This window comes from Convolutriloba macropyga, chromosome 4 (genome assembly GCF_964194025.1).
Source record: "Convolutriloba macropyga chromosome 4, txConMacr16.3, whole genome shotgun sequence".
Classification (NCBI taxonomy): domain Eukaryota; kingdom Metazoa; phylum Xenacoelomorpha; order Acoela; family Convolutidae; genus Convolutriloba; species Convolutriloba macropyga.
In genome coordinates, this window is record NC_134471.1 from 7,661,841 (window position 1) to 7,686,071 (window position 24,231).

A 24,231-nucleotide genomic window follows, 5' to 3' on the forward strand; every position below is an offset into this window, starting at 1 on the left:
AAGACCAGTTAGCTGTATGATTTGAAAATTCAGAAAGCAAAAAAAAAACGGTAGATGCAGACGGTTTCCGACCTTTTCTTGGACGTGATCTATTCAATCAATTGGGAAAAACTATTTCACAAAAGCGCTGCCCAAAAACAGAAGTAAATAGAGTTGAAATACCTTGCGCAATAAAACAATCTGAAGCTAAAGAATTTCCAGAATTAATTTCGAGAATTGAAAAATCAGAACATCATACTGTCATTTCAAAATTTTATAGAAATGTTTGTGTCACACATCAAAAAGGGAGAAAAGTACCCATGCACCTTCAACCAAAAGTAAAAATCGAACTGAAAAAATTACTAAACGAAGGACATATTGAAAAATTGTCAAATTGTTCCGACCACTTTTTCTTTTCCCCAATTGTTATCACAGTCAAAAAGGACCAATCAATCAAAATAGCTTCAGATTCGAAGATCCTGAACAAAGCAATCCCCAAAAATAAGTACCAGATGCCAAATATCGATACTTTGATACGAACTATTTCACGCACCGCAAGAAACGGCCTATTTTACAACATTAGATTTGCAGTACGCCTATATCCAGTTAAATCTTCATAAAGATACGGTCCTTCATTGTAACGTTAATTTTGTGAGCAGTGATATGACTGGCACTTACCGTTTTAAAACAGGTTTTTCTGGATTAACGGATATGCTTGAAGAATATCAGAAAGCAATCGAATGTACGCTCGCCGGCCTGACTAAAACATTCTGTACGATATGGCGCAGCCAGCACGCGAATTGCGCAAGACCCCACTTTCAATTGAACCGTTTTGGGAACGGGCTAAATCAGACCATCCAATTAGATGGGAGAAGTGGCGAATCCAAGTGAAACTAGAAGTTCTTGCAAGAGAAAACATAACGTTTGACACACTACTTCGACCGAAGCCGACACACGTACGATTACCAGCAGAGCCGAAATGTGAAATGGCCATCGAGGACGCAACAGAGCAAACAGAACGTGATCGTCAAATCAGCAACAGTCAGTTGAAGCTTCAATGGGAATTGAAATGTCTGGAAGCAGGCGTTTTGTGTTGCGAAAGACCATGGTCTCTATGTGAACAGAAGTGCGTTTCACCTCTCTACCTAAATATTGGAACGGAAAGAAGATGTTTTTTAAGGCAAAAATTTCCCCCTGAAATCATTTGAGATCTTTCCTCCCTCAAACCTTGGGAAATGATGGAAAGAGTTTTCATTCAACCCAGGAACATCACTTTTTATCGCTATGTCTTCTTCTCGAGGAAACAGAAGAAGGGTGAAACGGTAGAACAATCCTACAGCATATTGAAAGAATTAGGGGAAAACTGCGATTTCGAAAATCGTGAGGAAGTAATAATCAGAGACATCTTCATCGCCAATATGCTGGATGACGATCTTCAACAAGAACTCCTTCGTGATACAGTAGACCCAGAAAGGGCTCTCAGTATAGCAGTCAATATGGAGACGGGACATCAGAATCAACAACGAGTAGCTTCCAACAACAACAACAAAAGTAGCAACGCAATCAACGCTATACAATCATTCGAGAGATTTCGCGGCGCGAAAGCCCGTATAAATCAGTCAGGCAGAAATTCAATCAATCGAGCAGCGAATGCCCAGTGTAGAGGTCGAGGCCAAAGATGGAATTCAACACAACGTCGAGTTTGCCCTGCTCTGGGTTAGAAATGTGATCATTGTGGTCTGCCCAATCATTTCGTATAGGTATGTCGGGAAAATTAAATGACCCAAAAAATTCTCGACAAGGTACTCGCGTCAGTAAAGTAGAAAATTCTGAAACTACAGAGCAATTGGAAAGTCAAAATGTAAATTTTATAAACTTCAATGAACAGTATAATTCTGAATACGACTCTTCTGACGATAGTTATGTTGCAATGGTAGAAAATCTTAATATACCACAAATTGCTTTGCAATATATAACAATAACAATTGGAAATACGAACTGTCACTTGCTTCTCGATTCTGCTAGTGGTTGCACCATTATAAACATGTCACTTGCCAAGGAGATAATGTTTAACTGTATGCAAGCACAGTGGTCAGAAAAAAAACACTGGAACTTAAATCTTTCTCTAAAGATATAGCTGAAACACTCGGAACATTGAAAAGACCAGTTAGCTGTAATGATTTGAAAATTCAGAAAGCAAAAAAAACGGTAGATGCAGACGGTTTCCGACCTATTCTTGGACGTGATCTATTCAATCAATTGGGAAAAACTATTTCACAAAAGCGCTGCCCAAAAACAGAAGTAAATAGAGTTGAAATACCTTGCGCAATAAAACAATCTGAAGCTAAAGAATTTCCAGAATTAATTTCGAGAATTGAAAAATCAAAACATCAAACTGTCATTTCAAAATTTTATAGAAATGTTTGTGTCACACATCAAAAAGGGAGAAAAGTACCCATGCACCTTCAACCAAAAGTAAAAATCGAACTGAAAAAATTACTAAACGAAGGACATATTGAAAAATTGTCAAATTGTTCCGACCACTTTTTCTTTTCCCCAATTGTTATCACAGTCAAAAAGGACCAATCAATCAAAATAGCTTCAGATTCGAAGATCCTGAACAAAGCAATCCCCAAAAATAAGTACCAGATGCCAAATATCGATACTTTGATACGAACTATTTCACGCACCGCAAGAAACGGCCTATTTTACAACATTAGATTTGCAGTACGCCTATATCCAGTTAAATCTTCATAATGATACGGTCCTCCATTGTAGCGTTAATTTTGTGAGCAGTGATATGACTGGCACTTACCGTTTTAAAACAGGTTTTTCTGGATTAACGGATATGCTTGAAGAATATCAGAAAGCAATCGAATGTACGCTCGCCGGCCTGACTAAAACATTCGGTTTTCTGGATAATATCTTAATAATGAGTAGAGGTAGAATTGAACATCATCTCAATCTTGTACGAAAATGTTTAATAAAACTTGATCAAGAAAATCATTAATTTAGCAAAATGCCATAATGCTTAAGATCAAATTGAACGGCTCGGACATCGTATCACGCAATCAGGCATAACACCATGATCAAATAAAACCGATGCCATTCAGAAACTAACTTCACTTTCAAATCTCAAAAAAATGCGATCCTTTATGGGATCTCTACATCGCCTAGGCAAATCTATACCCAATTTATCTCAAATGTGTCACCCACTGAGACCTCTTTTTAAAAAAACACTAAGTTTGTCTGGAAAGATGAGCATGAACAGCATTTTAAATTGATAAAAACGAAAATTGCAGAGGCAACGAGGCAACGGAAAATAAACAGATCTAGAAACCGGGATCTGGAAACCCGGATAAAATGCGATGCATCTCAAAAAGGCTTGGGCTGTGCATTAGAGCAACGAACTCCAAACGGATGGCATACAGTAGCTTTTGCATCCCGTTTTTTTATTCAGTTGAAAATCGATATAGCACTAATGAGCTTGAATTATTGGGCGTCGTTTGGTGCATTGAACATTTCAAATATTACTTTTATTTTAAGCCCTTTACTGTCATAGCAGATGACAGAGCATTATTGTCAATAATGAGAGAAAGCAGGGCTTACAAATCTTATAATATTCGCCTCACACATTTGGTCGATAAACTTTTACTTTTTGATTTTTCGATAGATCATCTCCCTGGTTCGAAAAAGGGGCTGATAGATTATATCTCCCGCGAACCTCAGCAAAAAGCTGTTAATATTTCTACTGATGATGAGCAATTCATAGTTGCCAAATTGGACGCTATCAAACGCAGTGGGAAACGCTTTCTATTGAATGCGGAAAATATACTGATTTTGTGGAGCGAAAACCATTTATAAACCGGCCTCGAATAATCCGCATTCCAGTGACAAAATATGCAGCAATTTTGCACCGCGAAATCGAGAATATTCTTAGATTACGAGTAATGGCACTACAAATAGCGAATCAACACCAAAAAACTCACATTCCACTGACAAATTTGAGAACGCCAACATTCCTCATTCGCTTTTTGCATTAAATCACTCTACCGATTTTGCATTAAATCACTGGATGAAAAATTCAATAGTTTTCAACGAATAGCTAATCGTTTTCAAAACGTTTTGATAATGTCGCAGTCCGACGAGGAAACACTTTTGCAAATAAAGCAATCTACTGCATCTAAAGATCGTTTCGCCGATAAAGCAAGCCCATCTACAGCTCCATCAGTACCAGCCACACCTTCTACCCCAAATACTGATACAACGACAGTGACATCATCATCAACGGACGATCTCTACACTGACGTCTTTAACTTTGGCCGGTCGAAAATCTTCTCTAGTACGTTCATGGCAAGTCTAATTTCAAAGAATGCAATCCTCAAGGAAGTACGAGATCGCGGACTAACGGACAACAAGGACTGGTGCCGTCAAATCAGCTCCTACATTCACAGCTTTTGGAGAGATCTCCACGTGAAGAACGGCTGTGTATGTTTCTACGATTGGATCGCCATTCCCAACTCCATAAAGGACGCCTACGTAGAAGCCATCTATGCAACACATCCCGGGAGTTTGGGGATGATGGGCATGACAGTTCACGCATGGTGGCCGTACATGCATCGGGACATCATTACTAAAACGGCCAATTGTAACAATTGCGTTTGAAATCGGTAAAAAATTTTAAAAAATCATTCCGTCTAGCAAATGGGCACCACTAAAATTGTCTAAAGTACCAAATGAAGAAATTACATTTGACTTTTGCGGACCAATATATAATGAAAAGAATCAAGAACTCAATTTTCTCCCATTTATAGATCGTTTTTATAATTTTCCAACAGCAGAGGTATTTGACAGAGCAAATGCTGAGAATTTTTTGAAATTTTTTCTCAAGAGTATGTTTTTTTACACAAAATTCCCCGTACGATTGGATTACATTGGATAAGCGCAGTGCCAAATTGTTCACCATATTAAAGCCTTTTTTAATCAAAATAATATACAGTTAATTGAAGCTCCAATACACGATGACAGAGCAATTGCGCTATTTGAGAGGCTAATGCAAACAATCAAGAGTCGTTCAGCTTGTATTAAAATGGCGGCGCGAAATCACTTTAAATTGAAAGCATCCGTAAACTCAATTATTTATCATCTCCGTATATATCGCTAAAATACAATTAACATTTCACCGTTTGAAGCGCATTTTGGCAGAAAAAGCTAATACACCACTAAGTAATATCTCAACTGACCCTGATCCTAGCACTCTCACATATAAACCATTTTTTTTTTAAAAAAAACACTTTGACATGGAGACAGTACGCTTGGACGAACTAATCTCAGTTGAGCAGTGGGACCATGAGGCAAGAAGCGATATTGGTCTTGAGAAAAAACTAGAGACCAACTCTGCAGGGACGCAGTGAGACGTTGCAATGAAGACCCATAAAGAGTTAAGAGTGATCTCACACCCAGATGTTGGTTGGCCATTACCTGGAACTGAGGCCTCGTTGAGATTGAAAATGGCGAAGAAAAAACCGAAGAATAAACTATCCAAAAAGAGTCTGGATAGACTAGACGAGGTGCTGGCACCCGGCTCATCTGTGATAAAATCCGACGAATATACATCAATAATAAACGAAACATGAAAACGGGGAGTAACCATAAGAAATTCCGATATAGCTAAATTTTGGACAAAAGCAGAGAGGCAGGCTGAACTAAAAATATACGCGGATTGGAGACCCAAAGAACCAACGGGTAAAATTACAGAAGACCTCATTAATCAGCATGGCAAAGAATTAAGACGAAAATTAGAAGGGAACAAAAAGATTAAGCACAAAAGAATTGCCGATGAAATGAGTGCAGTTTCGTCAATTCATTTAAATGCTTCCATAGCACTACGGGTACGCATGCCAACAAAACCAACAAAAAATTTGTTCCCGCATCACCGCAGCCACCTACAGAAATGGTAACTGATTTTGCGCCGCCAATGGTTGTGCCACAAACATCGACCGTAATCGCGGAGCCGTCGACAAGACCAAAACGAAAGGTAGCTTCAAAAACCAATGAAGCTTTGCAAGCCTCACAGAAACGTAAACGCTCGTCCCCATCTGTAATAGAGCGGGACCAATCACTGGCATCAACACCAACGTGTCCGCCAACCATATCACCTCCGTCAGCACCCTCGAGACAAAAGAGAAGGCAGATTATAGAACAGCAACAGATACAAAATAAATCTATTGTGACAACAATCCAAAACAGAACTGCCCGCAATAAAAATGAAGAAGCAATTTTTTCAGTAGGCCCCTGCACTCCAGTACAGGCGTATCCAACACAATACTACGTCTTACCGAACTATGAAGGACATGAAAATTCAATGACAGTTCGCGAGGCGGAATGCACATATAAAAGTGATTTTGATTAACCAAAAACTTCTCACAAACATCATATTATTATTTATAGTAACCAATACATATTTTATTAATTTTCTCATAAACATACTTCGTTGTTTATTTTGCTGAGGGTGAAATGTGATATAGTTGTACAATGGACGTTGTCATTTGTTGTGCTAAATCCTCTTATTTCTTTTAAACTTAAATTTAGTTCAATTTAATTCATTTCAATATTATTTTGTTCAATCTTGATTTTGAAGATCAAATCTTCATTGATCATACCTTTTTCTTGTTCTTATTTATTCATTCTCATTCTCTTGAATCAAAATTTAGTTTTCATTTGAGTCTCTTTATTTCGAATTTCGCTCCGGAGATCACTCAATTCAAAATATCTGATATAAACTTAAATTTGCCAAGCGATTAAATATTCTAAACTCGCACGCTACAATCGCGACGCGAATACCGCTCCAAATTGAGACTCGGAAAAAATAGATTTCTAAATTCAAATTTAGTAGTGGAAACGCTCCGCGAAAACACTAAAAGTTTCGCATCATATTAAATTGTATATTCGCTCAGCAAAACACACTGGACTACAGAAGACGATTTCTGTTCGACATCACTCTTGACTCTTTATTAGGGTCTTCATTGCACCGTCTCAATGCGTCCCTGGTTTGGTCTCTACTTATTAGTTCGTCCCAGCGTACTGTGTCCATGTCTCAATAATTTTTTAAAATTGGTTTATATGTGGGAGTACTAGGATCAGCGTCAGTTAGATATTACTTAGTGGTGTATTAGCTTTTCCGCCAAAATGCGCTTCAAACGGCGAAATGTTAATTGTCTTTTGACGACATATATGGAGTTGATAAATAATTGAGTTTACGGATGCTTTCAAAATAAAGTGATTTTGCGCCGCCGTTTTAATACAAGCTAAAAGAGTCTTGATTGTTTGTATTATCCTCTCAACTAGCCCAATTGCTCTGTGATCGTGTATTGGAGATTCAATTAACTGTATATTATTTTGATTACAAAAGGCTTTAATATGGTGAACATTTAATATGGTGCTTTAATATGGTGATTATAAAACAGCAACAGGTACAAAATAATTCTATTGTGACAACAATCCAAAACAGAGCTGCCTGCAATAAAAATGAAGAAACCATTTTTTCAGTAGGCCCCTGCACGCCTGTACAGACGTATCCAACACAATACTACGTCTTCCCGAACTATGAAGGACCTGAAAATTCAATGACAGTTCGCGAGGTGAAATGCACATATAAAAGTTATTTTGATTAAGCAAAAACTGCTCACAAACTTTATATTATTATTTATAGTAACCAGTACATATTTTAATAATTTTCTCATAAACATACTTCGTTGTTTATTTTGCTGAGGGTGAAATGTGATATAGTTGTACAATGGACGTTGTCATTTGTTGTGCTAAATCCTCTTATTCCATTTAAACTTAAATTTAGTTCAATTTAGTTCATTTCAATATTATATTGTTCAATCTTGATTTTGAAGATCAAATCTTCATTGATCATATCTTTTAAATTGTTTACATAAATTTCGTGATTGATTGTCTGGTCATACTGTCTGTTTCATTTGCTTTGCCGCAATTTCCTTTTAAAGTGGTGATGTGTTATGATCAAATTGCTGATCAAGTTTCTGTAGTTCTTATTTATTCATTCTCATTCTCTTGAATCAAAATTCAATTTTCACTTGAGTCTCTTTATTTCGAATTTCGCTCCGGAGATCACTCAATTAAAAATATCTGAAATAAACATAAATTCGCCAAGCGATTAAATACTCTAAAGTCTCACGCTGCAATCGCGACGCCAATACCGCTCCAAATTGAGACTCGGAAAGAATAGATTTCTAAATTCAAATTTAGTAGTGGAAACGCTCCGCGAAAGCACTAAAAGTTTCGCATCATATTAAATTGTAAAATTGCTCAGCAAAACAAACTTGACTACAGAAGACGATTTCTGTACGACATCACTCTTGACTGTTTATTAGGGTCTTCATTGCACCGTCTCAATGCGTCCCTGGTTTGGTCTCTACTTTTTTCAGGATCAATATCGCTTCTTGCCTCATTGTCTCACTGCTCATCTGGGATTAGTTCGTCCCAGCGTACTGTCTCCATGTCTAAATAATTTTTTAAAATTGGTTTATATGTGAGCGTACTAGGATCAGGGTCAGTTAGATATTACTTAGTGGTGTATTAGCTTTTCCGCCAAAATGCGCTTCAAACCCTGAAATGTTAATTGTATTTTAGCGATATATACGGAGATGATAAATAATTGAGTTTACGGATGCTTTCAAATTAAAGTGATTTCGCGCCGCCATTTTAATACAAGCTGAACGACTCTTGATTGTTTGCATTAGCCTCTCAAATAGCGCAATTGCTCTGTGATCGTGTATTGGAGCTTCAATTAACTGTACATTATTTGATTACAAAATTTGATTTATTATATATATGATTTGTATATTATTTGATTTATTGTATATTATTTGATTTATTGATTACAAAAGGCTTTAATATGGTGAACAATTTGGCACTGCGCTTATTGTAATCCAATCGTACGAAGAATTTTGTGTAAAAAAACATACTCTTGAAGAAATTTCAAAAATTTTTCAGCATTTGCTCTGTCAAATACCTCTGCTGTTGGAAAATTAGAAAAACGATCTATAAATGCGAGAAAATAGACTTCTTGATTCTTTGCATTATAAATTGGTCCGCCAAAGTCAATTTTACTTTCTTCATTTGACACTTTACACAATTTTAGTGGTGCCCATTTGCTAGACGGAATGATTGTTTTTAGTTTTTTACCGATTTTGAGGAAGTTGTTACAATTGGCCGTTTTAATAAAGATGTCCCGATGCATGTGCGACCGCCATGCGTGCACTGTCATGTCCATCATCCCCAAACTCCCGGGATGTGTTGCGTGGATTGCATCTACGTAGGTGTCCTTTATGGAGTTGGTGAGGGCGATCCGATCGTAGAAACATACACAGCCGTTCTTCACGTGGAGATCTTTCCAAAAGCTGTGAATGTAGGAGCTGATTTGACGGCACCAGTCCTTGTTGTCCGTTAATACGCAATCTCGAACTTTCTTGAAGATTGCATCCTTTGAAGTTAGACTTGATATGAGCGTACTAGAGAAGATTTTCGACCGGCCAAAGTTAAAGACGTCAGGGTAGAGATCGTCCGTTGATGATGATGTCACCTTCGTTGTATCAGTATTTGGGGCAGAAGGTGTGCCTGGTACTGATGGAGCTGTAGATGGGCTTGCTTCATCGGCGAAACGAATTTTGGATGAAGTAGATTGCTTTATTTTCAAAAGTGTTTCCTCATCGGACTGTGACATCATCAAAACGTTTTGAAAGCGATTAGCTATTCATTGAAAATTATTGAATTTTTTTATCCAATTGATCGGTAGAGTGATTTAAGGCAAAAAGCGAGTGAGGAAAATTGGCGTTCTCAATTTTCTCAGGGGAATGTGAGTTATTTGGTGTTAATTTGCTAATTGTAGTGCAATTATCCGTAATCTAAGAATATTCTCGATTTCGCTGCATATTCTGTCACTGGAATGCGGATTATTCGAGGCCGGTTTTATAAGTGGATTTCGCGCCCCAAAATCAGTATAATTTTCCGCATTCAAAAAAAAAGCGTTTTGCACTGCGTTTGGTGGCGTCCAATTTGGCAATTATGAATTGCTCATCATAAGTAGAAAAATTAACATCTTTTTGCTGAGGTTCGCGCGAGATATAATCTACTAGCCCCCTTTTTGAACCAGGGAGATGATCTATCGAAAAATCAAAAGGTAAAAGTTTATCGACCATATGTGTGAGGCGAATATTATAAGATTTGTTAGCCCTGCTTTCTCTCATTATTGACAATAATGCTCTGTGATCTGTTATGACAGTGTTGGGCTTTCCATTAAGGTAATATTTGAAATGTTTAATGGAACAAACGACGCCCAATAATTCAAGCTCTTTAATGCTATATCGATCTCCAACTGAATATAAAAACGGGATGCAAAAGCTACTGTATGCCATCCGTTCGGAATTCGTTGCTCTAATGCACAGCCCAAGCCTTTTCGAGATGCATCGCATTTTATCCGGTTTTCCAGATCCGGGTTTCCAGATCTGTTTATTTTCCGTTGCCTAGTTGCCTCTGCAATTTTCGTTTTTATCAATTTGAAATGCTGTTCTTGATCATCTGTCCAGAAAAATTTAGTGTTTTTCTTAAGCAGAGGTCTGAGTGGGTGACAGATTTCAGATAAATTTGGCATAGATTTGCCTAAGCGATGTAGAGATTCCATAAAGGATCGCATTTTTTTGAGATTTGAAAGTGAAGGTAATTTCTGAATGGCGTCGGTTTTATTTGATCATGATGTTATGCCTGATTGCGTGATACGATTTCCGAGCCATTCAATTTGATCTTAAGCAATATGGCATTTTGCTAAATTAATGATTTTCCTGATCAAGTTTTATTAAACATTTTCGTACAAGATTGAGATGATGTTCAATTCTACCTCTACTCACTATTAAGATATTATCCAGAAAACAGAATGTATTAGTCAGGCCGGCGAGCGTACATTCGATTGCTTTCTGATATTCTTCAGGCATATCCGTTAATCCATAAAAACCTGTTTTAAAACGGTAAGTGCCAGTCATATCAGTGCTGACAAAATTAAAGTTACAATTGCGGGCCGTTTCGTTGTGAAAATTTAACTGGCTATCAGCGTACTGCAATTTGTATCAGTTTGTATCAAAGAATCGATATTTGGCATCTGGTACCTATTTTTGTGAATTGCTTTGTCCAAAATCTTCGAATCTAAAGCTATTTTGATTGATTAGTCCTTTTTGACTGTGATAACAATTGGGGAAACGAAAAATGGTCGGAACAATTTGACAATTTTTCAATATGTCCTTCGTTTAGTAATTTTTCTAGTTCGATTTTTACTTTTGATTGAAGGTGGATTGGTACTTTTCTCCCTTTTTGATGTGTGATAATTTCTGTAAAATTTTGAATTGACAGTATGATGTTTTAATTTTTCAATTCTCGAAATTAATTCTGGAAATCTTTTAGCTAGAGATTGTTTTATTGCGCAAGGTAATTAAACTGTATTCACTTCTGTTTTGGGCAAGGCTTTTGTGAAATAGTTATTCCCAATTGATCGATTAGATCACGTCCAAGAATAAGTTGAAAAACGTCTGCGACTACCGTTAATTTTGCTTTCTGAATTTTCCAATCATTACAGCTAACTGGTGTTTTCAATGTTCCGAGTGTTTCAACTATGTTGTTAGAGAAAGATTTAAGTTCTCGTGGTTTTTTTCTGACCCTTGTGCTTGCATACAGTTATATGCTTACATTCAGAATTATAATGTTCATTGTAGTTTATAAAATTTACATTTTGACTTTCCGATTGCTCTGTTGTTTCAGAATTTTCTATATTATTGATGCGGGTATTTTGTCGAGATTTTTTTGTGTCATTTTTTTTCCGACATACCTTTGCGAAATGATTCAGCAGACCACAATGATTACATTTCTTACCCAGAGCAGGGCGAACCTGAAGACGTGTTGAATTCCTATTTTGGCCACAACCTCTAAATTGGCCGTTCGCTGCTCGATTGAATGAATTTCTGCCTGACTGATTTATACGGGTATTCGCGCCGCGAAATCTATTGAATGATTGTATAGCGTTGATTGCGTTGCTATTTTTGTTGTTGTTGTTGGAAGCTACTCTTTGTTGGTTTTGATGTCCCATCTCCATATTGACTGCTATACTGAGAGCCCTTTCTGGGTCTACTGTATCACGAAGGAGTTCTTGTTGAATATCGTCATCCAGCATATTGGTGATGAAGATTTCTCTGATTAGTACTTCCTCATGATTTTCGAAATCACAGTTTTCCGCTATTTCTTTCAAAATGCTGTAGAATTAGAATTGTTCTACCGTTTCACACTTCTTCTGTTTCCTCGAGAAGAAGACATAGCGATCAAAAGTGATGTTTCTGGGTCGAATGAAAGCTATTTCCATCATTTCCCAAAGTTTGAGGGTGGAAAGTTCTTAGAGGTTATCATGAGGAAGTTTTAGCCTTAAAAGACGTCTTCATTTCGTTCCAGTATTGAGGTAGAGAAGTGAAACGCAATTCTGTTCACACAGAGACCAGTGTCTTTTGCCACACAAAGCGCCTGCTTCCGAGATTTTCTGACATTTCAATTCCCATTGGAGCTTCAACCGGCTGTTGCTGATTTGACGATCCCGTTCTGTTTGCTCTGTTGCATCCTCGATGGCTATTTCATATTTCAGCTCTGCTGGTAGTCGAACATGTGTCGGCTTCGGTCGAAGTAGTATGTCCAACGTCTTTTGCAAGAATTGGTAGTTTCACTTGGATTCGCCACTTCTCCCATCTAATTGGAGGGTCTGATGTAGCCCGTTCTCAAAACGGTTCAATTGAAATTGGGGTCTTGCGCGATTCGAGCGCTGACTGCGCCATGTTGTGTAGAAATCGTCTTCTGTAGTCGAGTGTGTTTTGGTGAGCGATTTTACAATTTAAGTTGATGCGAAACTTTTACTGCTTTTGCGGAGCGTTTCCACTACAAAGTTTGAATTTAGAAATCTATTCTTTCCGAGTTTCAATTTGGAGCTGTATTCGCGTCGCGATTGTAGCGTGAGCTTTTAGACTATTAATTCGCTTGGCAATTTTATGGTTATATCAGATATTTTGATATCAGATATAAAAAGACTCAACTGATAATTGAAATTTGATTCAAGAGAATGAATAAATAATAACTACAGAAATTTGATCATCAATTTGATCATAACATATCACCACTTTAAAAGGAAATTGCGGCAAAACAAATTTAACAGACAGCATGATCAGACAATCAATCACGACATTAATGTAAACAATTTAAAAGGTATGAACAATGAAGGTTTGATTTTCAAAATCAAGATTGAAAAAATTAAAAATGAAATGATCAAAATTGAACTAAATTTCAGTTTAAATGAGATTAGAAAATTTAGCACAACAAATGACAACGTCCATTGTACAACTATATCACATTTCGCCCTCAGCAAAAAAAAACAACGAAGTATGTTTATGAGAAAATTATTAAAATTTGTACTGGTTACTGTAAATAATAACATAATATTTGTGAGAAGTTTTTACTTTATAGGAATCACTTTCATATGTGCATTCCGCCTCGCGAACTGTCTTTGAATTTTCAGGTCCTTCATAGTTCGGGAAGACGTAGTATTGTGTTGGATACGTCTGTACTGGCGTTTAGGTGCCTACTGAAAAAATTGTTTCTTCATTTTGATTGCGGGCAGCTCTGTTTTGGATTGTTGTCACAATAGATTTATTTTGTATGTGTGGCTGTTTTATCATCTGCCTTCTCTTTTTTGCTCGAGAGTGCTGAAGTAAATGATACGGTTGGCGGACAAGTTTGTGTTGATGCCGATGATTCGTCCGACTCTGTTACAGATGGGGAGGAGTATTTACCTTTCTATGAGGGTTGCAAGGCTTCAGTGACTTTTGTAGCTGCTTTTCGTTTTGGTCGTGTCGGCGGCTTCGCGATTACGATCGATGTTTGTGGCAACACCATTGGCGGCGCAAAATCAGTTACATTTCTGTAGGTGGCTGCGGTGGTGCGGTAACAATTGTTTTCTTCGGTATCTTTGGCATGCGCAAAGCATAACGCAAAGCCGTGTCACTGTTTTGTACAGTGCTTTTGCTATTCGCAAAAACTGCAATATCATGTTCAATTTTCTGATATTCATTCATGAAGTCTTTATTTTTGGTCTCTAGAAAACAGCCAGTAATCTTGTAATAAATTTCTTTTTCATTTTGAATTTACCTCCCCAAAAACGACCTTTTCATTTTGAGTGTAGGCCTTCTCAGCAGGTTCAGATTTCAAGGCGCCTGAAAATCTAGCTGGGTCCTCTTGTGTGGCTCAATACTTACCGGGCGTTATTTTTTTATCCCATTTTGAAAGCTTAAAGTCATGGCAAAAAACATAGCATAATGCCATTCAAGTTTTTTGAATTGTCAAAAGGAGAGGGTCTATCTAATAGCCGATGAGAAAGAGATTTGCTCTTTTGAACTTAGAGCAAATACAGAAAAAAAATAATTATCTGAGAAAAACATAGCAAGCAGATTACCGAAAATCAATCTCAAAAAACTTCCGTGGCCCTAATAGGAACTGAAAAAGCAAGGAACAAAAGCGAGGAGCAGAAAGCAAGGAACAATAAAAAGCATGGAACAGAATTAGACAATTGAATGGAAGTTTGGAAAAGTTGATCTTGAAAAGTGGCGGCCTTAAATTTTTGGAACTGTTTAGAAACACTATATTATCTTGAAATACCAGTTGAACAATCAGCTACACTCTTTTAATTTCTTTGTGATACAGTCAATGCCAAAAGATAAGCGTTGAAACGGAACAAGAACAACAATTCTCGAACTGAAGGATATATTGAAGACATTATTTTGACTGCATGGGTCTATTAGAAACCCAAATTTGTGAAAACAAAAAAATTAAAATAAACATCTCATTTGAAAATTATGAAAATCAGCAGAAAACCATTATTTTTACTACTTACAAGTTCAAAAGCAACAGATGACCGATCATCAGGAAATTATTCTGATATATAACAATCAAACGGAGGTTTTTCAAAGAGGCTCGCATGCAGTAAATATAGATAGAGACTTAAATGTTTCCGATCTCTTTTGATTGGTATTTTAAATCATTGATAGACAAATTTTTTTAAGATTGTTTAAAATTATACTCCACTTCTGGACGCTTATAACTAGCAGCAATTTGTTAGTCTTTTTTTCCTGTTTTGTATGAGAAGTTATGCTAAGCAGATGCCACAAGCATTTGTTTGTGGCGTCTGCTTAGCATTTGGTTGCAGCAGAAAAGCTTCAAATTTTTGAGTTCTCTCAAAAAATGATAGCAATAGCTGTCAAACTTCCGAAGCAAAGTAAATAGGTTTTTTTCTCGCTGTTTGGCTAGTTTTTTGTATTATCATTTTTCAGCCTTTGAGTTCTATAGAAAAATTTAATTGAGAATAAGTTGACAGAGCTTGCTGTAGCCATATTAGTTTCACATTTAAAAATGAATTTGGGAATTGGTTTCTTTTATTGATTGTATAAAATTATGTTTTTGTTTTTCATTACTTTCAACTAGTTTTTATATCCGCTCTTATTCGCTCTTATCCACTCTTTTCAATTTTATCCTGCCTTCTTGAACTTTACCTCATTTGTCTAAAATTTTCAAATTTTGCGGATATCATCTGCAAATTGAACGATGTTGAAATAACCTCCAATTTGTTTAGAGAGGTCACTGAAACATAAAGCAAAAATTTGAACTGTGTCTGTGCTTTAGAACAGAATTGATCAAATTGACATTTTCTGAAGATAGGTTAGTATAACTGGCTCATTGAATTTCTACTGTTGATGACGGTTTTTAGAAGAGACAAAGTGCTTGCTGATTAATGTTGGAAACTTTGGCTGTCCTTAAATTTGGTTTGAAATTGATCAAATTGTAAGCTTTCTCGACTTCAAGAGTTCTAAATTCTTCCTATTTCTTTTTGTTGGGTTATGAGTTTTCGCAAGCGGAATACAAAGCGTTTTTAACAAAGTAGAAAAAATTAATCTCTCAAAATGAGAGAATAACAAGAATGATATGTACAGTAGAATTTAGAGATTTACAGGAGAGATCTGATTATTAGATCAAGATGGTGATTTGATTATGGGGATGAAAAGGACTCAAAAATCAGCTGTATATATACCCATTATCACTGTGAAAAAGTCAAGACACAAAACTAATCTCAGCACCATGATTTATAGTGAGGGTCGCAAGGGTTACCCAATATGGTTTGCTTCTGCAAATCAGTCGCAAAGGGAACCATAAATTGAATGAATTTGCACTTTTCTAAGAATTCATTCACACTTCCGGAGATAACATAATCATTTAATACATGCTGGGAAGATTTTACATCATTTAATCTAACTCTAATAATAGTTATCTAGAATCATCAGTTTGAACCGAGTATTGATTCACAGCAACATTTCTTGAAGATTCATTTATATCAGTATTGGTGACTTGAATCAATTTACCTCTATCAGATTAGTTTGGTAAGTTTAACTTTCTAATAATACTAAACATAAGTCTTCAAATCGAATCAAAATTCTAACAACCCCTCTCAGACCTGAGCTGATTGCGTAGAGTCTGTTCCCATCAAAACTGCTCTGAATGTTTCCACTTTCGGAACAGGTAAGGACTTTGTGAAGATGTCCGCTGACATTTTGTCTGTAGGAACGTAAGGAATTGAAATAGTCCCAACCTCCGTCTTGTCCCGAATGAAGTGAAACTTTATCTCAATGTAATTGCTCCTTTTTTGCATGACTGGGTTTTGGCAAAAGTCTGATACAACTTAGGTTGTCCTCTCCAATTGCTATTGGACGTTTCTGTTAGATGCCCAAATCGTCTAGAAGTTGATTCAGGTAGAGTGCTTTCTGAACTGCTGCTGCCATGCCCTGATACTGTGCTTCTGATGAAGAAAAGCCACTGTCGCCTGCTTCTTGACACCCCAGCTGAGAGCTGCCCCACGTCCGTTGAGCTTGAAGTAATAGCCCGTTGTTGCTTTTCTGTCGTTCACATCTCCAGAACAGTCTGCATCACTTTCCCCCACTAAATCATAACTAGCCTCTGTTGTGTAAGTAAGTGTTAAACCTTTTGAACCTTGAAGATATCGCAGAAGTCGTTTTCTGCATAGCCAGTGTTGATTGGTAGGTGCGTTCTTGTGCCTGGACAGAATGTTGACTGTGAACATGATGTCTGGCCTCGTCTGTTTGTCCAGATAAAGAAGTGATCCAACCAAGCTTCTGTACATCCCCTGGTCCACTTCATCGTCTCCGTTCTCTGCTGTCGGAAGTTTCAAATTCAAATCAGCTGGAGTTCCTGAGGGTTTGCATTGATCCATTTGAAACCGCTCAAGCATTGTTTCTATGTAGCGTTCTTGGTCGACTGCGACTTTGCCCTCTTCTTGTCTGATTCTAAGGCCCAGAAACCAGTGTAGTCTCCCTCTGTCTTCCATGTGAAATGTTGCCTCTAGTGCCTTCTTGACATCGGAGATCACTGTCATACTTCTTGATGCTACTATGATGTCGTCAACCCCGACCAAGATGAAGGTGTGATCCTCAGCCTCTGATCTTGCGAACAAGCAGTGATCGTTCCTGCTTCTGGTGAACCCCCGTCTCAGTAGGTAGTTTGCCAGCCCTTTGTACCAGTTGTTAGCAGCCTGTTTCAAACCATAAATTGATTTGTTTAGTCAAAATACTAAATTCTCCCCGTCTGATCCGCGTTTTACAAACTCCTGTGGATGTTCCAGATACACTTCTTCCTCGATTGGTGAGTACAGGAAAGCAGTCTTGAAATCAAATTGGTGCATCTCATGGCCATGCTTCGCTGATAGCTGAAGTAGAATCCTGAATGTCTCTGGCTTATAGGTAGGCGCAAAAGTCTCAAAGTAGTCCAGTTATTCCAATTGTTTGAAGCCTTTCGCCACATAGCGTGCTTTGTATTTGTCGACCTGACCACAGGGTCTCAATTTCTTTTTGTAGACGCATTTGCCCGGTATGACGACCCTGTCTGTGGGTGGTCTCACTAGGTCCCAAGTTTCGTTGTCTTGGAGTGCCTTGACCTCGTCATTGATTGCCCGGTACCACTGGTCCCATTCGTCAGCTTGCTTGGCTTCGTAGACTGTTTTGGGTTCCACATAGTTACCCTCAGTCACAGCAAGATGGGTCCTGGATTCTGCAAAAAATTGCGGAACATTCCTTGCTCGTGCCCCTCGTCTGGGCTCTGCCCTGTCCGCTTGCTCTAGTGCCTCTTCACAAAGAAGCCAACTGTCTGTGAGAAGTCCCCCGTTTCACTGTCTTCCAGTAACTCAGGGTCTCAGAGACTCCCTCTTGTTGCAGTAGATTCTCCATCCAGTGCTGCTTCCTCAACATCTGAGGCATCTCGTCTCAGTGTCGTTTTTTGAGTGTTCGCGCTCTCTGCGTCATGCCACTCTTCCTTTTTTGCAGTAGATATGCCCTGCTCCTCTTTGTTGCCATCGTCTTGATGACCATCATCTGGGTGCCAGATCCCCAGTTGCTGTGACCCCTCATCTAGTAGGTCGGGCGTCTCTGTGTTGTCAGGGATTGAGCCCACTTCGGACTCCTTGATGATCACATCTCGAACTGCCACAACCTTGCGTGTGTTGGGTACGTACACCAGGTATCCCTTGTCTCCTTCAGTGTAACCCAAAAACTTTCCTTCCAGTGCCTTGGGTTAAACTTTGCTGACATCTCTGTCCCGCTTCCTTGTGAAGCCAAAAATAGATAGTTTACTAATTGAAAGCTCAGGTTTTATACCTCGCTTCAGCTCTGCCGGGCATTTTTTTTCTCCTTGTCTCACAACCAAGATCCTCATCCTTGTTGCGTGAAGAATTGCTGCTCCCCACATCATCTTGGGAAGTCCTGAGTCAATGAGCAAGCATCTTGCCATCTCCAGCAGTGTCCTGTTGCACCTCTCAGCTAACCCATTCTGTTGTGGCGTCTCTGGTATGGTCTTCTCCTGTAGAATGCCTGCATCTAAGCAGTATTTCTTGAAGTGTTCTGAGAGAAACTCCTTCGCATTGTCTTGCCTCAGCTTCTTGGGCGTCCACACACTGAGAACAAATTTCTTCAGGCTGGCCAGTGCTTCACTCTTTGCCTTAAGCAAGTTCACAAACACAAACTTCGTGTACTGGTCTGCAAACACAATGCAGAATGGGAACCCTGACAGTGACTCTACTCTGAAAGGTCCCATCACGTCTGTGAACACCCTCTCCAGCTTCTCTTCTGCTTGGGTCTCTGCCACTCTTGGTACTGGAGTCTTTGTGATCTTGGCCAATGCACAAACATTGCATACATCATCGAGTTCCCCCACTGTCTCTGGTGCATTCCTGACCACATCCGCTTGATTCAAATGACCCAATTGTCTGTGCCACGTCCTTGCACTGTCAAGTTTCACGCTGTTGGAACTCATCTTGAATTCTGGAACGCTGCAGTGTGAGTAAAACAAATTATTTTCTTGTGTTAGTTTTACCCGAGTTCCCTTCTGGAGTTTCATGCAGCTGTTTCTTTTCTCGAAAGTGAAGCTATGTCGCCACTCCGTGCATCTTGAGACTGACAGGAGGTTTTAAGAATAGTCCGGCACACACAAAACATTATTGAGTTTGCATTGGAGTTCCCTTTGTTTGAGGGTATGCTGATCCTCACACAGCCTCCGCCCCACACTTTGGAAGCCTCTCCGTTGGGATTTCTGACCACTGATTGAATTCGCACAAAGTCCAAGAACCCATCGATGTTCGTCACTATGTTATCTGTACAACCACTGTCCACTAGCTTGCCTGCTGTCTTCCACTGTGCAAGAGCTGCCCAGTATTCCTCGTCTGGTGAAGCCAATGTTTGACCCATTGCCACTGACTCCTGTTTGCCTCCATCTCTTTGTCTCTTGCATGCCCTGTCTAGGTGACCTTTCTCACCACACTTGCTGTATTGTGCTGTCTCCTTCCCCCTGCAGTCCTTGGCAAAGTGTCCAGGGATCCCACACACAAAGCAGTTTCCTTTCTCGGGTCCCTTCTTAAAGTCACGCTTCACTGCCACTGCCACTGAACCACTTTGTCACTTGTGCCTCTGTGCTGTGCTCTCATGGAAGTTCTGCAGCCTTTTCTTCTTCAACTCTGTGAAGTACATTGCCGGGTTGGAACTTTGTTGTATAACAAAACTTTCATGCCTCATTGGCAGACCATTGAGGACCAAGGCGTTGAAGAGGGTCTCTGAGACTGCTTCCCCTGCTTCTTGTAGCCTTGTGAGCAACTTCTGTCCTCTGATGAAGAAGCTATCCAAATTCTCAGCATCCTCGAGCTGCAGTCGAGCAAGCTGTGCCACCAAATTCACCACTGTCAGCGTCTCCACACTCTGAAATCTCTTTTGCAAAAGCTTCCAAGCCTTTGCTCCATCTCCGACGCCGTCATCTCCCACACAATCATGTCTCATCAGCATGAGGGTTGTTGCATCTAGAGTCAGTGCCAGATGGCACCACAAATTTTTCTGTTTCGCCTTGATGTCTGCAACTTCCTTCTCATGTGCATCATTCAGCGCCTTGTGGTTCTTCTTTTCATCATTGCCCGCCCCATTGGCTAGTGGTGCCGGCTCGTTGGGTTGCTCCTCTATCCAAAGTAGTGATTTGTAGAGTCCCTTCGTCTGCATCATTGCCACAAATCTTGTGCTCCAGATTGGAAAGTCCTGTGCCTTTCCTCTGTAGGTCAGCAGCTTCACTGTCTGTTGATCCATCGTAGTTTGAGCAGGCAAAACAGTTGTGAAAAGAAAAGGTACTAAGCAGAAAAGGATTATGACTGTCAACAACAAATTAGTTTTGTTTTAGAAATTAGTTTTAAGACTTCGAAAGTTGCTGGGCTCATAACCTGTTGGGTTATGGGTTTTCGCAAGCGGAATAAAAAGCATTTTTAACAAAGTAGAAAAAATTGATCTCTCAAAATGAGAGAATAACAAGAATGATATTTTACAGTAGAATTTAGAGATTTACAGGAGAGATCTGATTATTAGATCAAGATGGTGATTTGATTTTGGGGATGAAAATGACTCAAAAATCAGCTGTATATATACCCATTATCACTGTGAAAAAGTCAAGACACAAAACTAATCTCAGCACCATGATTTATAGTGAGGGTCGCAAGGGTTACCCAATATGGTTTGCTTCTGCAAATCAGTCGCAAAGGGAACCATAAATTGAATGAATTTGCACTTTTCTAAGAATTCATTCACACTTCCGGAGATAACATAATCATTTAATACATGCTGGGAAGATTTTACATCATTTAATCTAACTCTAATAATAGTTATCTAGAATAATCAGTTTGAACCGAGTATTCATTCACAGCAACATTTCTTGAAGATTCTTTTATATCAGTATTGGTGACTTGAATCAATTTACCTCTGTCAGATTAATTTGGTAAGTTTAACTTTCTAATAATAATAAGTTTAAGTCTTCAACTCGGATCAAAATTCTAACAATTTTCCGTCTTATTCCTGCTTCCTACTTCTCAAAACTGCCTGCAGTTGCTTATTTGAAAGTTTTTGCATAATTTGAAGAATAATTATAATTATTCTTCAAATTATGCAGGAGAATTCTTTGAAGGAAGGAATACGCTTTTCAACAAATATATTTGTTGAAAAGCGTATTCCTTCCTTCAAATGATTATCTAAGTTAATTTGCCAAAATTAAAGTTTCAAAAAAAAATTTTCCAGTGTTTCATTTATTCTTCACCTCAAAAGATTATCTATGTTAAGTAAACATAGTTGTTCCAGTTTCTCAAAAAAGCATCATGTCGCCAATATGAGGTACGCTTCTATTGGTCTGGCGGCCGAATCAAATGTTCAAGAACTGTACCGTTGAATCAAATGTTCAAGAACTGGAAACAATGGCTGAAAAAGGACAATTTATGAAGATAAATTGATGCATTGAATTCAGACTATTGAGGAAGGCTTATAGAAGAAAAATTTTGCTGTTGAATATTTCGATTATTTAGCCGTTTTTAAAACAAATTGGCTCCAAATCAGTCAGATTATAAAATTTATCGGATTATATCTCAAAAGAAAGCTCATAATTCAGGATTTCAAAAATATGTTTAGGAGTTTCTTTGAAACATATTACAGTATTTGGAGAACATGTATAGGTCTAGGTTACACTAGGCATTCAATTTGTACCAAGTTTAACTCATGACCCCTAATTGACTCTTAAATAACCTTGATTTGACAGTAGATACTTTCATTTGTCTTTATTCACTGATGATTATAAATCCGGCAGTCTCTAAGCAATTAATTGTAAATAAAGTAGTTTTCCTTCTCTTTCTCCCCTGTTAACTTTTAAACTCAAATCGACTCTCATATCCCTTGATCTAATTATTCTGATTTAGGTAGAATTCGCACCTCAAATACAAGACATTATTAAATAGTGAAATTGCTGAGCAATTCCCGTTTGGGTTTTTTCAACACAATTGAATCAACAATATTGAAGTGAACAAGTTCGATATAACATGGCGCAGTCAACAAAAACCCCAAATAAAATTAGCAATCCGAATAAAATTAGCAAGGCGAAGGAACATCAGTAAAACGTCTTTTAATGGATTCTCCTAGAGCACTAACACTACCAGCCAAACCAACCTATGAAGGATGAAATAACATTGAAAGCCAAATTTTAGAAAATCAGAGAAGCAATATTTATGTACTTTTGTGCAACAGACTATTGAAAGCATGCAATAAAATTAATCTTTTCTGATGTATCTAAAATGAAGTATCTAAATGAAGTAACAAGAATGGGATCTATGAGATCTCAAGAGCAAAATATTAGCCGAAATCCGTTACATTAATTTTGATAAATATATCTTTCTCACAGGGAAGCTGATCGGGACAGAGGGGAAAATTGATCGACACATTCATTCCACTGTTATTTCACAGGAGTCTCCGAATTTTTTGTTTTCGATGACAAAGCGAAAATTATCACTTTCTATGCTTTTGTAGAAATTATTCGCGATGCTCAGACTCAGCGGGAACCATTAAAGGAGAAAGTGAATTCAGAAGGAGCACTTAACTTTACAGTTAACATAAAAATGGGTATCAAATAGAAACGAATGAGCTTTTTTCCCACTTTGAGTTCATCGGTAAATATAGTATACATATGACATTCACTGAGAAATAGCAGTTTATTCTTTTCTCAGGGACGTTTTTATATGATTTATTCACCGTATATATTTTCAATAATATCATTCAATTCGACACGTTTTCGCATGGCAGAAAACTGTAATAAATACACCTATATAATCTTTCGAAAAGCAGTACTGTCAAGTAATGCGATTGTTCTACAAAATAGTTTGAATGTTATAAATTCTATGAATATAAATTGCATGAAAAATATATCATTAAGGAATTTATATCTGTTTGCTCTAGATTCACAAAGCAACGTTTAATGTTTTTTTTTCTTTTTGCGCATTTGATTAAGAAATTGAGTTCTGCTTTCCGAATTCAGATCTTTGAAAAGGGTTCATTACAACTTAATCGCAATCTCTCTGGTGCTCCTGCGATTTTTTGAAATTTTATTTAATAGATAAACACTGATCACTTCAAAACAATTTGTTTCTATGAAAACAATAACACTAAAGATCCTCATAAATTATTGAAAATATCCATTCTACCATATTTGGTACATTTTCAAACACGTTTGAGTGTGAAAACTGCTCAACTTCTCCTTCTTTCGACAAAACAAATTCCGTTTTCGAATAACTGGCAACTCCGTAGAGGCACTCAGCCAAAACTTCGTTACAGCTTAACTTGTACAATGGTCCCCCTACATCGTACAGGCTCATTTTTGAACCTCTTAGAACACTCTGTGTGCAGATTTTGTTTGATGGGCATCTTCGGAAGTTGTCGGGATTCGAGGGCTGAATGTACGTGGATTGCCGGAAAAAAATTTCCTGAAATAATAATAGAAATTTTTCTATGTCACAATTTTTGAGCGTTTTAAACTTTTCGTGCCTTCGTACGCGTTCAAAAGGGTGATTTTTTGGGTTTTTGGCCAGAGTCTCCTGCTTTCGCCAACATTTGGTGTGTTCGAAAACGTTATTGCGTTAAAAAGCGCGTATGTTCAATGTTTTGTGCGTTCAATAATGTTTTGTGCAATATTTTTTTGTTGATTGAAAAGTTAGTATGTCAAAAATTTCTTGCGTTCAAAGTTACTTGCGTACAAATTTTCGTG

General features: G+C 38.0%; 1 protein-coding gene across 5 annotated transcripts in view; it reads right to left on the reverse strand.

The window, feature by feature from the left end:
• Window positions 1-23,020: 23,020 nt before the first annotated feature.
• LOC142338243 (chymase-like) overlaps window positions 23,021-24,231 on the reverse strand; it is a 46,298-nt gene continuing 45,087 nt past the window's right edge. For all 5 annotated transcript variants that reach the window (XM_075387911.1, XM_075387912.1, XM_075387915.1 and 2 more), the window contains exon 5: window positions 23,021-23,950. In XM_075387911.1, coding sequence (XP_075244026.1) covers window positions 23,633-23,950 — 318 coding nt within the window. In that variant the 3' untranslated portion in view covers window positions 23,021-23,632. The remainder of the gene's footprint in view (window positions 23,951-24,231) is intronic.